We start from the raw sequence: 14,050 nt of genomic DNA on the forward strand, positions 1-14,050 counted from the left end.
CCTAATACAAACGCTTAGCTCCTATAATTACTATCATATGAATTCAAGGAAAATGAAATATACAAGTTAGTACATATATAATACATAAATGAAGAAAAATGATAAACAAGTTTAGTGTTCATATGATCACACCACCCTCTGATATACATTTTCAATTCAATATGAGCTGCACAAGCCCTTCACTTCACCTATAGAAGCACTGATCAAAGCCTCCCCCAAATGTTTGGAGCTCAATTCTACCAGAGAACTCAAAACCTCAACCAACTTTTGACACACCTATCGACTGGTCTATTTGCACCATTAATCACACCCCTTCTTGTTGTATCCATGGTCAATTCAATTAGCAGCTTAATCAATCAATCGCCGAACCTAACCAAATCATGGACGGATGGACGGATCAAGGGAACTGGAAGCCGCCGCCGCGCGCGCCGCCGTTGGAGTTGGCCTCCGGCGGGCTGATGGCGACCCAGAGCAGGGAGACGGTGATGGAGAGGAGGCCCGACCAGACGAAGACGATGGTGGGCGTCTTGCCGCGCCGCCCCATGAGGCCCTTGGCGAAGGGGTTGAGGTGGGCGAGCACCCAGAAGCTGAAGAAGCCGCCGCCGATGAACTTCCCCCACCGCGGGTTGTCGCTGTAGATGGTCCTCGCGAAGGCGAAGGCGATGGCGATGATGTTCACCATCCCGATGGTGATGGGCGGGATCAGCAGCGACGACCACTTGACGATGTAGAGGTCCGCGTAGATGTCCTCGTTGTCGTCCGCCGCCGCCTTCGCCGTCAGCGTGAAGGAGATCTCTATCCCGGCCATCACCTTCAGCAACCCCTGCACCACCGCGTACAGGTGCGCGCTCGTCCCTGCGAATCATCAATGATGACGTCATCAATGGCGGTGATCATCGTGTGAGGAAGGAAGAGAATGGAGGTGTATATGTGTGTGTTTTGTGCCTGAGATGAGCCAGAATTGCTCGTTGCGCCACCAATCCTCGAGCTCGATGCCGGACCACTTGACCTCGAGGATGCCGAGGGCGACGAGGGTGATGGTCATGGTGAGGAGGTAGCAGAGGAAGGCGATGTCGAGCTTCTGGACGATGAAGAAGCCGGAGAAGAGGGAGAGCGCCGGGATGAAGCAGTAGACGAGGAGGAAGATGGAGGTGAAGGGGTAGATGCCGACGTTGAGGTAGGAGATCCGCTGCAGCAGCATGAGCTTGCGCGACGCCAAGAACGCGTTGTTCCGGGAGAAGAAGATCTCGACGGAGCCCGTCGCCCACCGGAGCACCTGGTGGAGCCTGTCGGTGAGGTTGATCGGCGCCGTGCCCAGGAACGCGTCGCGCTTGGTGATGCAGTAGACGGAGCGCCACCCGCGGTTGTGCATCCGGTAGCCGGTCACCACGTCCTCGGTGACGGAGCCGTAGATCCACCCCACGCGGTCGCCCCACTCCGTCTTGTCCTCGTACCAGCACGAGATCACCGACACGGCCTCCGCCACCGTCGGCGGGTCCAGCGGCGGCCGCGGCACGGTGAGCGCGCCGGACGGCCTGCCGTGCAGCACCGCCGGGTGGTCGGCGAGGGGCCGCGCCTGGAACTCGGCGACGGGGATCGACGCCATGAACGGCGACGAGTTGCCGAACCGGCGCGGGACGAGGTGCGACGTGAGCTCGGCGTCGAAGTCCTCCGCCTTGAGCGTCTGGGTGTCCGACTCCGGGTCCTTGAACGTGGTCACCTTCTTCTTGGTGAAGAGCCACCCCGTGTACTCGGCGGTGCGCGGCGGGTCGAAGCCGTAGACGGCGAAGCGGCGGAACATGCAGCCCGTGCCGACGTACATGGGGCCCTGGAGGCCGTCGAGCGCGCGCATGTTGCCATCGAAGAAGACGGTGTTGTTGTTGGCGTAGCGGTCGGAGGGGTCGATCCCCTCGAAGCGCTGCGGGAACTGGATGTAGGCGATGCGCTCGCCGCCGCGGTCCATGAAGAAGCACATGGCCTCGCGCACCGCCTGCGCGTTGTTGATGTAGTGGTCGCAGTCGAAGTTGAGCATGAAGGGGCCGTTCGACATGACGGCGGAGCATCGGACGAGCGCGTTCATGGCGCCGGCCTTCTTGTTGTGGTCGTAGCCCGGGCGCTTCTCCCGCGACATGTAGACGAGCATCGGGAGGCGGATGTCGACGTCGCTGAAGTCGATCATCTGGTCGTCGTCGTGCATCCCGTAGAGCGGGTCGGGCGACGGCGGCTTGAGCATCACCTGGAGGATCCCGGCGTGGTTGCCCTTGGCGTGGTCGGGCGCCGACGCCGCCCATGTCCCCGGCCAGTGCGAGCCGTCCGCCATCCACGTCGCCTTCTTCACCTTGGGCTGCTCCGACGGGTCGGCGCCCGTCTCGCGGAGGTGCTTGAGCATCTTCATGTCCTCGCGCGCGTTGAACGCGTCGGAGCGCCGCCGGATGGAGTCCGGGAGGCCATTGATGCGCACCTTGAACTCGTCGAACTCGCGCTTCACCCTGCGCCGGTCCTTGACGAAGTCGTTGCGCCGCTTGCCCTTCGTCGGGTCGCCCTTGACGCTGAAGTAGCTGTCCGGGTTGCGGGGCTCGATGTCGTGCTTCTTGCAGAAGGGCACCCACACGTTGGCGAAGCTCGCCGCCTCCGCCATGGCCTCGAAGGTGAGCAGCGCGCCGCCGTCGTCGGACACGTAGCAGGCGAGCTTCTCGACGGGGTAGTCCACGGCGAGGATGGAGAGGATGGTGGTCGCCGTGGTGAGCACCGGCTCCTTCTCCGGGTCGGCGGTGGAGACGAACACGTCGAGGCCCGGGAGGTCGGAGCGGCCGTGCGGGTTGGACGGCGACGGCGTCTCGAACTTCTCCTTGAGCACGGCGAGGTCGGTGCTCCGGTTGACCGGGTTCACCTTGGGGAGCATGTCGAGCAGCCATGAGAAGGCGAACCAGAGCTCGCAGACGATGGACATCCCCCACAGCCAGAGCGCCTCCATGTTTGGGTTGCGGATGCGCCACGTGAGGTAGAAGAGGAGCACGAACATCCGGATCACGATGAAGATCCGGTACGGGCTGATCACCGACGTCGGCATCGGGATCTTGCGCGTCAGCGGCTTGAACGGCTTCTGCTCGGGGAGCGGCCCGCCGCCGCCGCCGCCGTCGCCGCCAAGCTTGTCGACGTCGTCGTCCAGGTCGTCGTCGTACATGCCGCCCTTGGGCCAGAACGCGTTGCCGTAGCCGTAGGTGCCGGAGCTCTCGAAGAGCCACCGGTTGTGGTCGAACTCGCCGTTCTGGTTGCGCGCCAGCAGCGACTTGTTGCCGCCGCCGCCGGGGCCCGGCAGGTGGAGCTTGCCGTCGTGCGGGTCATCGTCGGCGTACTCGCCGATCTTGTAGTGCTCCTTGCATCCGGGGCAGATGCAGCCGTCCTTCTGGGCGTCGAGGTAGCAGTCGCGGCAGATCTTGAAGTGGCACTCGCAGGGGTCGACGTCCTCGCCGCGCTCGTTGCGCATGGCGCTGCCGTCGCAGGCGGGCATGGCGCAGCGCGACCCCTTGGCGCCGGCCATCTGCGGGTGGGAGACCGACGACTCGATGACCTTGTCCATGAGGTGGGCGCGGGTGGCGCTGTTGAAGCCGCCGGTGAAGAGGGAGTTGGACACGTACTGCTCCTCGGCCTTCATCGCCACCGACGCCGGCTCCGCGCCGTTCATCATAGGCTGGTTGTCGGGCGTCGGCGGGATCTGCACCGTGTAGTTGGTGTAGTCCGCCGCCAGCTCGCCCTCCATGTCGATGTCCTCCCGCGACAGGCTCACGTACCGCCCGCTCGACGTCCGCCGCGCGAACTTCACCGCCTGCCCCGCCGGCCCGCGCGGCCCGCCCGCCGACGGCCCGGCGCCGCCGCCGACGCCGCCGGCGTTCCGGATCGCCTTCTTCCCCGGCCCCGTCGACATCGCTCTTGAAATTTCCTCCTCCTCCTCCTCCTATAGCTTAATTAGCGTCTGCTTCTTGCAGAGCGGTGGTCGTCTCGTCCATGGCGACGGCGTGCAAAACCAGGTGTGGAGGAGAGAAGGGGAGGGATATGAGGAGATCTCTCGTGCTCGTGCATGGGTGAGGAGAGGAGGGCCTATATTAAGGCGAAGCGAATTTAGGAGGAAAAGGAGAGGAGGGAGCTCCCGGGTTTAGTGGGGAGCTTGTGGTGATTGGTGAAGAAGATGGTTTGTTTGTCTCTGTGTTGGGGGAAAACCCAAATAAGCACGGAGGAAAATGCAGATGCACTCATGCACATGGACAGCAGGGGAATCTGCATTTTGGGTATATCATAAACCATAGATATAGAATTCCTAATGCAGTAAATATGTGCAATTTTCAAATTGTAGTAGTGTCAAATTTAATGCGTGTAATTGCAGAGTTATTTGAAATATAATTTTTTATTTAGTACTCTCTCCGTACCATAATATAAGGGATTTTTGAGTTTTTGGTTGAACTGTTTGACCACTCGTCTTATTTAAAAAATTTGTACAAATATAAAAAACGAAAAGTTGTGTTTAAAGTACTTTAGATAATAAAGTAAGTCAAAAAAATAAATAATAATTCCAAAATTATTTTAATAAGACGAGTGGTCAAACAGTTCACACAAAAACTCAAAATCCCTTATATTATAGGACGGAGAGAGTATACAACTTTGGGAAACTCTATTCATCCATTCATCCTTTAAGGGATGTCCTCTTATTTTTGCATGCACTTAAAAAGTCATAAAAAATTGAAAAAAAAAGTAGTAAGAAAGATTAATATGTGGTGTCATTCCATAAATATGCATGTTCAAAATCAACTTATAAAGTAGAAACAAAAATAAAAAATTTGTTTATGAATAGGACTTTGTTATTTTTTTTAATTATATAAATAAAATTTTAACTTGCGTGTTTGTAAAAAGATAATCATATATCGTTCTATCTTGACAATTTCCTTCAATTTTTTATGATATTTTTAAACGCCTTACACAAAACGAGAGGATGTCGCCTTGAGGGACAAAAATCCACTTCCATATAACTATGTCTGTCCATATTTCTCAACATGTAACCATGCTTCCTATATAATTTTTTACTCCAGATATCAATACACAATGTTATAATTTGATTCCATCCTGATGGGCGACATTCATACTTAGTTCTCTTTTTTTTTTCTGAGTTCTGACTGGCATGATAATTTCTATGCTTTGAGAGCAAATATGATTCTATTAACCTTCTCTTTTATTTTGTAATGAGCAATCGATGCTGATTTAAAAACATTGGGTTGCCTTTGCATGTTTTTTCCCTTCTCAACTAAAGATTCTTTTTAACAATGCTCCAAGTTCATTTAGTCTATCCATTTCACAATGATCCAATGGTGGTAAGTACTGGTCCTATAGGAGGAAAGGATGATTTTTAAAACTTGCTATTTGTAAGCATGGTTGCCTACTTAGTGAAAGTTGAAAACTACAAACTATAAATCAATTTGTATGTCCTTTATAATTTTAGTATAATTAATTCGTTGATATGGATGACTTTTTATTTTTCTACTTCATATTTTCAAATTTCAGCACTGAAACCTGCGTTGTTTATTTGTTTCAAGTATGTCCTTTTCTATAATTTTCAGTTTTACATTTCTTACTGATCCATTTTAATTGCTATAGCATTTCAAATTTGGTAAATATATCTTTAATGCTTCAATACACCACTAATTATTTACAATCATAATTAAGTGAACAAATGATTTTCTTTGTTTACTCTCATTTATTAATAATTGAAATAAAAAGATATATTTGGCATTTAAGTGAATTCGCGGGTCGACCACTTGCACCCTTACAATTCTATGGCATCCAACAATTGTGGCAAAATGGGGGCATTCAAGAGTTGACAGCGTGGGAGCTGCTGCTGGAGCTCGGGCTAGAGAGAGGGCTGCCACTGGATCCAGCAAACAGCAAGTCGGTGTAGAGTAGAAGGATGGTGCTGGAGAGGATGAAGAGGACACCCTCAACGCACCGGCGACCCCTCTGGTTTCTTGACCACCGCCATCGCCACCTCCATTCCCACAATTCACTGGTTTGCGTCGTTGTCGGGGAGCTGGCAGCCCACTGTGTTGGTCTACCCCGCACCACCCAGATCGAGGCCGTCAGCGCCTGCACTGCTTCGGTTGCCGCTGCTATGCTATTTCTGCCTGCTCCTTGCTCAGAGCATGCCCGCCGCCGGTCCACTCTACCTGCATGTTGCGTTGCTCCCTGCTCGCAGCACGCCTGTGCTGCCCCGCCCACCGCCACTGCCGACAGAGGGAGAGATAGGGATAAGGAAGAAAATGATGTTTCACTGACATGTAGATCCCACTCCCACATGATTTTTTTTATTTTTTATTTTTGCTTCTGTTGACGTGCCAGCCAAAACTACCTTCAATACTGTTTTGGGACTACATTTGCATCGGTTTGGGAAGATGAGGAATGCGTTGTACCCAGTTTTGTGGTTGAGAGTCCTGATTCAAACTCGATGTCAAGATGAAGAACATAAAATGGACTTAATTATTCCGGTGGATCAGATCTGCTCCCAGCCTCCCAGACCCTTTTTGTTCTGTGGGCTAACATTTGGCCCATATGCCATAGAAAAAAAAATCAAACCACAGAGTAACAGATCCTACAGCCCATATAAAAAAAATCAAATCCAAAAAGGCCATAGCTGAAATGCAATAGATCCAAAAAGGAAAAACTTAGCCGAGAGATCAAGCCACTGAGTAAAAAGGAGAAAAAAAAGAAGCTTCTTACCAGCCAAGAAAGGAAAAGATAAAAATGAGATAGACGAGATCGGGATTCGGGAGTAGATAAGGAGCTCCTTCCTCGCAGGAGGAAAAAGAAGGGGGATGCAAGAAAACTTGGAGATCCAGGAGAAGGAAGTGTATGAACTAAAGATTTGTACTGAAAGGTATGAAAATGCTTACCTCTCCCAATTATGGAAAGATTTGAGTCCAAAAAATTTATCATCACTTGGTGCTTAGTTCTCCAGATCTGTGATTACACAAAAAGTGTTCTCTTTCCTTTCTGATACCAAACTGAACCAGCATTGGGTTGTACCTGCTTGTTAGAAAATTCAAGCTAATTTGTAATGTTGATGCAAAGTAGTGGGGCATGGGGTTCTGCAGTTAAACTGTATTTCTTTGTGGTGCTTCAGTTTGTCTTGTTGCATGAACTTTGTTTGAGAAAAAACTACAAGGTTTAGAAAACTGAATGTTTAGAAAACTGGTCAGTAGGTTCAGAATTAGTTATGGAAACTGTTAAATAAGTTGAAAACTAGATCAACCCACAAGATGCAAATATGTTGAGATGCATCATGCATGCATGATCAGATACAAGAGAGCACACCTTGTCAAATGTGTGGCCAATGAGAAATTACTACTCTAAGTACCTACTAGTTGTTATGTTTCAAACTAATAGCTGATAGCTGTGATGAATCTACTTAATATTGGTACCTAATCTTCTACTGCAAAAGCTCATAGAAATCATGCTCGATATATTTTCCTGGAGTTCTATAGTGAACTACATGCTTAACAAAACAAACTTGTGTCAGGCCTTCATCTGTTGCTAACAAAAACATAACAGCTACAGAACTGATGACACTATTTCTGATAAAACTGATAGAACTATTTCTCACAAAACTAATAGAACTACTTCCATGAAATGTCCAGAGGTAGCTCAACCAAGCCTTAATTTAACAAAACTAAGTCATGTTTAGAAGCTAACGAAATTGACTATTTGCTAACAAAATTTGGTAATACTAATCAAATGTGATATCACTTACTCAACTTCGCCTTCTACATGCAGTGATGTTGATTTCTTTTTAATCCGTTGCAATGCAAGGGTATTTGGATTAGTGTCTTGTGAAGAAACAAAACTCAGTAAATGATTTAATTTAATATCCATTTGGCCTCCTCTAGTCATAGCTTGGTGTTGATATTACTACTTTGATAGTTTTGTTGATTCTGAACTGCTACAAGGTTCACAACTAGTTTGAGAAAACTGGATGTTCAGATATTTTATTGGAGGTCAAACCTATACAAAGCTATGAATGGATATTAGATACAAAAATATAGTATGTTGTGCTGAATCAAATTTTCAGGAGAGGCGCAGGTGTATGAGGCAGGCAAAAGGAAAGCTTGCATTTGCTTGGTATGAAGCATTTAATCTTGCCCCTGCATCTTGACTAGAGTAAAGTAATTTGAATTGGCACACAAACATCTTGACCTCTGAATCTGATATTTGTACCTATGCTATTTGAACATTTAACAAAACTATGTACACAAATCAACGGATCTATGAAATTGTTATCATGTTGTAGGACCTATATCTGAATGCATACAACCAACCACGCATGGGTGTGAGAAAGTTGGTAAGGAGATGTTGGATCAGGTTTGGTTGGAAGCGGGTCGCAACAAAAACGGAGACTAACCTGACAAAGCGCTGTGGGCCTGATAACGTAGCACGAATCTTGACGTCCATCCAAATGATAGGAATTTGAGTGCGATTTAAACATGAAACACACTGGTGTTGTATAGCAAATATAAACTCTTTTAGCCCTATATCCAACAAATAGGGAACTGGAGTAATTTTTTTCCTACCACAAAAGCTATCATGTCGCATTTGTGTAACCAAAGTTCGGTAAAGTGTTAGAGAAATATTAAACAGGTTCCATACCGCACTAACACTGACACCTAGGTTTTGAGTAGATGATTTAGCACATATTTGGATGGCAAAATTGGTTTTAGAGCAAAGAAGTGTTTGTGATGTTGCTTTTCCAGATCGGCCCAGCTTCTCACAGAATTTGATGGTAATGATGAAAACCATGTAAAAGCTGATCCAGTCAAAGATAATGGGAAAAATCTAACTTTCAAAGCCTCTTTAGCTGATGCTTCCCCACATTGCGCTAAGAATTGACTGATATGTCCTATCGTAGATATATCATATTGCCCTGTAAACTTCGAGAAATCTGGAACTTTGTATCGACATGGTAATGGAACCATATCAAACTACTCAGGATATGGTAGCCGATACACAAAAGTTTGTTCATTGGATTTGATTCAAAACAACTCACTTATTATCTTTGCAATTCTATCGGCCAAATCATTGTTATATTGATATTCTTCAGCATGCCCATATTGATGAATTTCTTCTGGCCATGTTAACAAGAGAATTTTGCATCAGATTCGAAGATGAAGGAAGAAGATCAAAACAAATTTGGTGTTGAATCGAGTTGGATTTGGAGTCAGACTGCGCATCGGCTGAAAATAAGATATGAGCTGATCAAGGTTGATGTGACATCCCGGCCTAGGGCTTAATAGGATTAATAGAATACTCATATCAACAAGTTGCAACTTCTTTTCTGGACAATAGGATTAGTGGATTGTCGTCCCCTTTTTTTTACAATGATCCGGGGTTTATATTTATACCCTGAGTACAAACTTAGTCCATTATTGACATGACTTAAACTTTCCTAAAGATAAAATACAAACAAGCCCACATGGCGGACTCTTGCCATATCTCTAACTCAAACTGACATAAATATCCTAACTAATAGATACAATTACCTTAAACGGGCTCAATCTCTAATTGGCAATGATGGTTATCTCGAACTAGACCCAAACCGTGCCCAAGTCATATCGTATCGTATCGGCCACTTGCCATATTGGCTAAGTCAAATTCCATTCCAGCCGATACGATACCCAGCCGATGCGCAGTCCGACTCTAAATCCAACTCGATCTTGTACCAAGTCCGTTTTGATCTTATTTCTTCTTCTCCGAGTTTGATGAGGACATCAACACCATCGATACATCCACGTCTCCACAAGTTCAACTTCAAGGTCCTATTACCCGCGCTCGTGCACGTCAACTCAATTATTAGGTGAGTTCATTCTTGAATTTATGTTCATCTTATTTATACCCCGGAGACCCGTGTACTCTTGTTTTACTCAGGAGTAATGGAGACGATCCAAAGGGGAGAGGATTCGTGCGGGCTGGATTCGGACTGCAGGACAACACCAACTTCTGACGACCTCCACGGCTTCATACGAACTCCGATTTGGGTATGTAAATACTTCATGAAAAGCTTATCAAGTCTACTTTCAAATAAATCTAGCCTCACATCTGTATCTATTCTGGAGAGGCCACAATCGTCGTTTTACTACAGAGACCTTTTTCTGTCCATGGTGTTGTGTCACCTTATTTGGGCCCAATGTGCCATGTATCCAATTGAGTCCGTTTGGGACGCATCTAGGGTTAGAGGATGACCTGAACTCGTCCTCCCACCTATATATCTTCCTTAGCCACCATAGAACAATTTGGGTTTTGTTTAGATCTAGTTTAGTTTCATTACTTGCCGAGTAATTCCGTGATCGATTAGATCGCCATTTTGCTTGTTATGGAACCCCACCTGTGATACTTTTGGTTGATTCAATCCTACATCTTTATTTGCAAATTGAGTTACTTGTTCATCTTGTTCTTGCTAGTTCTCGATTGCTTGCAGGAACAAATACCCTCGTGGTTGGGCTGACCGTGCATCCATCAAGATTCACGATCGCCTCTAGAGTCATGCAACGATTGCTAACGCGCAACATCCCTGGATGTAGTCGGATCGCCAACGTCGCTCCATCAATCGACTTATCCTCTCATCGAAAGATCGGGACACCCTCATGCACATAAGGTGGTATCATAGCTTTTAGGTCGCTTGGTGAGAAATTTATTGTTTCACAATTTTTTTCCTACAGTCCAGAAAAGCCAAAAAAATAAAATAAAAAAAGTCGCATATCTCTCCTCAGCACTAGAGATAGAAAGCAAAAAAAAAAAAGCAAGAAGATCCGACTTGTGTGAGCACCTCTCGCCATTCCCTGTTGTCACCACCTTCCTATCATCGCTCCTATTTGGGTTTGTATATTATGGCGTTTTTTGTGGTTAGGCTCGTGTCTCTACTTCGGCTAGCCTAGGACCAGCACTGTACCAACCTTGAACGATTATTCAACTTGCTTTTGTCTAATGTGGTTTCTAGTTTTTCTTTGTCTCATACACAGCCTACCCATAGCTCCACCGGTTCGACTAACACTTGACAGGGATTAAGCGACCAAGGCATCAATACACCTTTCTCCAGAGGTTCGTCCAGTCCGACGGTTGCCGGCACCTCCTATTTAGTGCGGTGAGAATCGGGAGCTTGTTGAACATGTTGAGAGTGAGTGACTTGATACAACCACGTCCAAGTAGTTTTGTACATTTTATTTTTTTTCCTTTTGTCATATAGTATTTGTTTTATCTGTTTCTTTTATCTAACCATGTCAGGTGAAGATTCCCACTCACCCCGAACAAGAGGGGTCTGATGTAAAATTATATTGTTACAGTGGGCCTTGGGCCCTTAGCTACGCCACCCTAGGGTTATCCTTTTATTTTTAAGGACATTCTGAGTATGCTATCTATTATATTATTAAAACAGCCTTGAAAGGGGACACCACGTTCGCTGTGGAGGCTAGAAATTCCCACATTAATCGGAGAAAAAAAAGAAATATATAAACCGTTAGATCGTAGTGGGTCCAAATTATAACGATGTAGATTGATCAATGAATATATATATATATATATATATATATATATATATATATATATATATATATATATATATATATATATATATATATGGCAACATATCCTATACACACATGCCCTCACGTGTACATACGTGCACACCAACTAAAAAATGTCACCAAAAAATCTAGAAAAAATCATACACATACTTTCAATTGTATTACACCTAGGGTTAAAATCTTAACGTCAAATTCATTATATTTTAGCCGTAACAGAAAAAACAAAAAATCTAGTCAGAATTTTATCTTTTTTGTTATTCTCTATGTAGAATGAATTTGAAGATGCGACTTTACACATAGATGTAATACTATTGAAAGTACATGTATGAATTTTCCTAGAATTTTTTGTGATAATTTTTAGTTGGTGTACACGGTGTGTACACGCGAGGGCATGTGTGCATAGGATACGCTCCTTATATATATATATATATATATATATATATATATATATATATATATATATATATATATATATATATATATATATATATATATATATATATATATATATATATATATACTATTATCTTTCTATAAACGGACAAAGAGTTAGAAAGAATCATATAGTAGCAAATAGCCCCCACATAATTTTGGCTGGAGAAAGAATCGGATTTAGTTTCTAGCCACTACTAAAACAATCCGAAGCAGAGTTGGATTGCATATATATGTTTGCAGGCAGATCAATAATGCTCCCATACGTTTACTGTCCACATAAGCCTGTATTCTCATGCATGCACACAAAAAACCAGCAAGCCTATAAACAAATCGACTCACGATTAAAATCACATGTCGGATAAGTTTAATTTGTTAATAATCATAACCTTAAATTAATGTGCAAACATACATGTATTTTTCATGGGACATATGTACTGTATGTATCTTTTAAAGTACATTTCGGATGTCCTACCAAATAGGCAAGATTAATTAGTTTGGTTAATAATTAATCTGATTAAAGGTTACTCAATAATTAAAAAACTAGTTCGAGCAATTGATGGGCTTAATTGAGTATAATAATTATTATAAATTTGAAAAAGTAGATTAATTTTTTTAAAACTTTTGCACAAAACAAATAATTTAGCAGTTCAGGAAGTATGCTAATGAAAAACACAGCCTTATAGTTGGACTGTGAATATGTGTTACAGTCTGGCTTAACATATGATGTGCATGTTGTTCTGTCTTGGTAAGCATCGGCTAAGAGGTGGCCCAGCCACGGGCAAGAGGAGTAGCTGGCGGGACTTTTATAAAAACTAAAAAAACAATTAGATTTTTTCAAGTTCAAATATCAACTGGCAATAGTAGTTGCGACAGGGCAGCAGCGAAAGCAAGTAAAACTAGTATACTTTTCTTAAAGCAAGTGAAAGGATAGCACAAAGGTCATGAAAACTAAGAGAACTAGGTGATATCCCGCAGCGCGGGATACATGGATGAGTACATGTTAAATATTGTCGAAATGATAAAAGTTGAAATGTTGAGAAAATAATATGAGAAAGATGATTGGACACATACTTGTTGATCTCTATAATATAATATTATAGATGATGTGTTAGGCTTGCATGGAATTTAAAATAGGATAGAATAGTAATTGCTAGTGAATGAAGATGTGGCATGCTTGCATGGGATTTTATATGGGCTAGAATAGTAATTGCTAGTGGATGATGATGTGGTATGCTTGCATATTGAGTTTTAGCTTCTAATAATTGTTAGTGAGTACCAACTATATAGAAAGTATAGATAAATGCCAGGAAGCAGCGTCTGATCAGAGGCCTGTGGGTAAGATGGAGGGCGACAGAAGGTGGAGAGGAGGGGCGACAACAACAGGTGAGAAGCAGAGGGGAGGTGGACAAGGATAGCAAATGGGACGATCATGAGAGGAGGGGCGACAACAACAGGTGAGAAGCAGAGGGGAGGTGGACAAGGATAGCAAATGGGACGATCATGAAGTACAGTGTTACCATTCCTCTAAAAAAGAGACCCAAACAAAGAGATTTATAGTATTTACCATTAGGGGCTTCCAAATACGTGTAGCCCTAAAATAAAATCTAGCCGCATATATTGTGCGGGCTATCCTGCTAGAAATTCACACACTAATCGGAGGAAAAATTAGAGTTCTAGTAGGATACAAATTTAGGAACAGCTAAAATTTAGAATAAAAATATGAAATATTGAAAATAGTCCATTTAGAATAAAAACACGAGATTAATTAAAATTAAAAATAAAAATAAAAGAAATCTAAAATTAGAAAAGAAAAAGTTATGTACTTTAGAAATAACGAATAAAAATACAGAATATTAAAAAAGAGACCATCTACAACACACAAGGCAATTAATTAAAATTAAAATAAAAACAAAATAAATTCTATTATATTATTAAGAGTGTAAGTCGACGACGGACAGAAAACAAGTAGAGCAATGACAACTAGCAAGACTTCAAAAAATATAACA

At 44.5% G+C, this 14,050-nt stretch overlaps 1 protein-coding gene and 1 long non-coding RNA gene across 2 annotated transcripts; one reads left to right on the forward strand and one right to left on the reverse strand.

Moving 5' to 3' along the window:
- Positions 1-4: 4 nt before the first annotated feature.
- Positions 5-4,070, reverse strand: LOC127782613 (cellulose synthase-like protein D3). Its single transcript, XM_052309884.1, has 2 exons — positions 946-4,070; positions 5-855 (listed from the first exon to the last, which is right to left on the reverse strand). The coding sequence occupies exons 1-2, from the start codon at positions 3,923-3,925 to the stop codon at positions 398-400; spliced, it is 3,438 nt and encodes a 1,145-aa protein (XP_052165844.1). The 5' UTR covers positions 3,926-4,070; the 3' UTR covers positions 5-397.
- A 2,639-nt stretch (positions 4,071-6,709) lies between these two features.
- On the forward strand, positions 6,710-9,497 carry LOC127783273 (uncharacterized). The gene is made up of 3 exons (XR_008019274.1): positions 6,710-6,916; positions 8,108-8,157; positions 9,190-9,497. It is a non-coding gene; the product is annotated as an uncharacterized LOC127783273 (long non-coding RNA).
- The last annotated feature ends 4,553 nt before the right edge of the window (positions 9,498-14,050 follow it).

The sequence above is a fragment of the Oryza glaberrima genome, chromosome 8 (genome assembly GCF_000147395.1).
Source record: "Oryza glaberrima chromosome 8, OglaRS2, whole genome shotgun sequence".
Classification (NCBI taxonomy): Eukaryota; Viridiplantae; Streptophyta; class Magnoliopsida; order Poales; family Poaceae; genus Oryza; species Oryza glaberrima.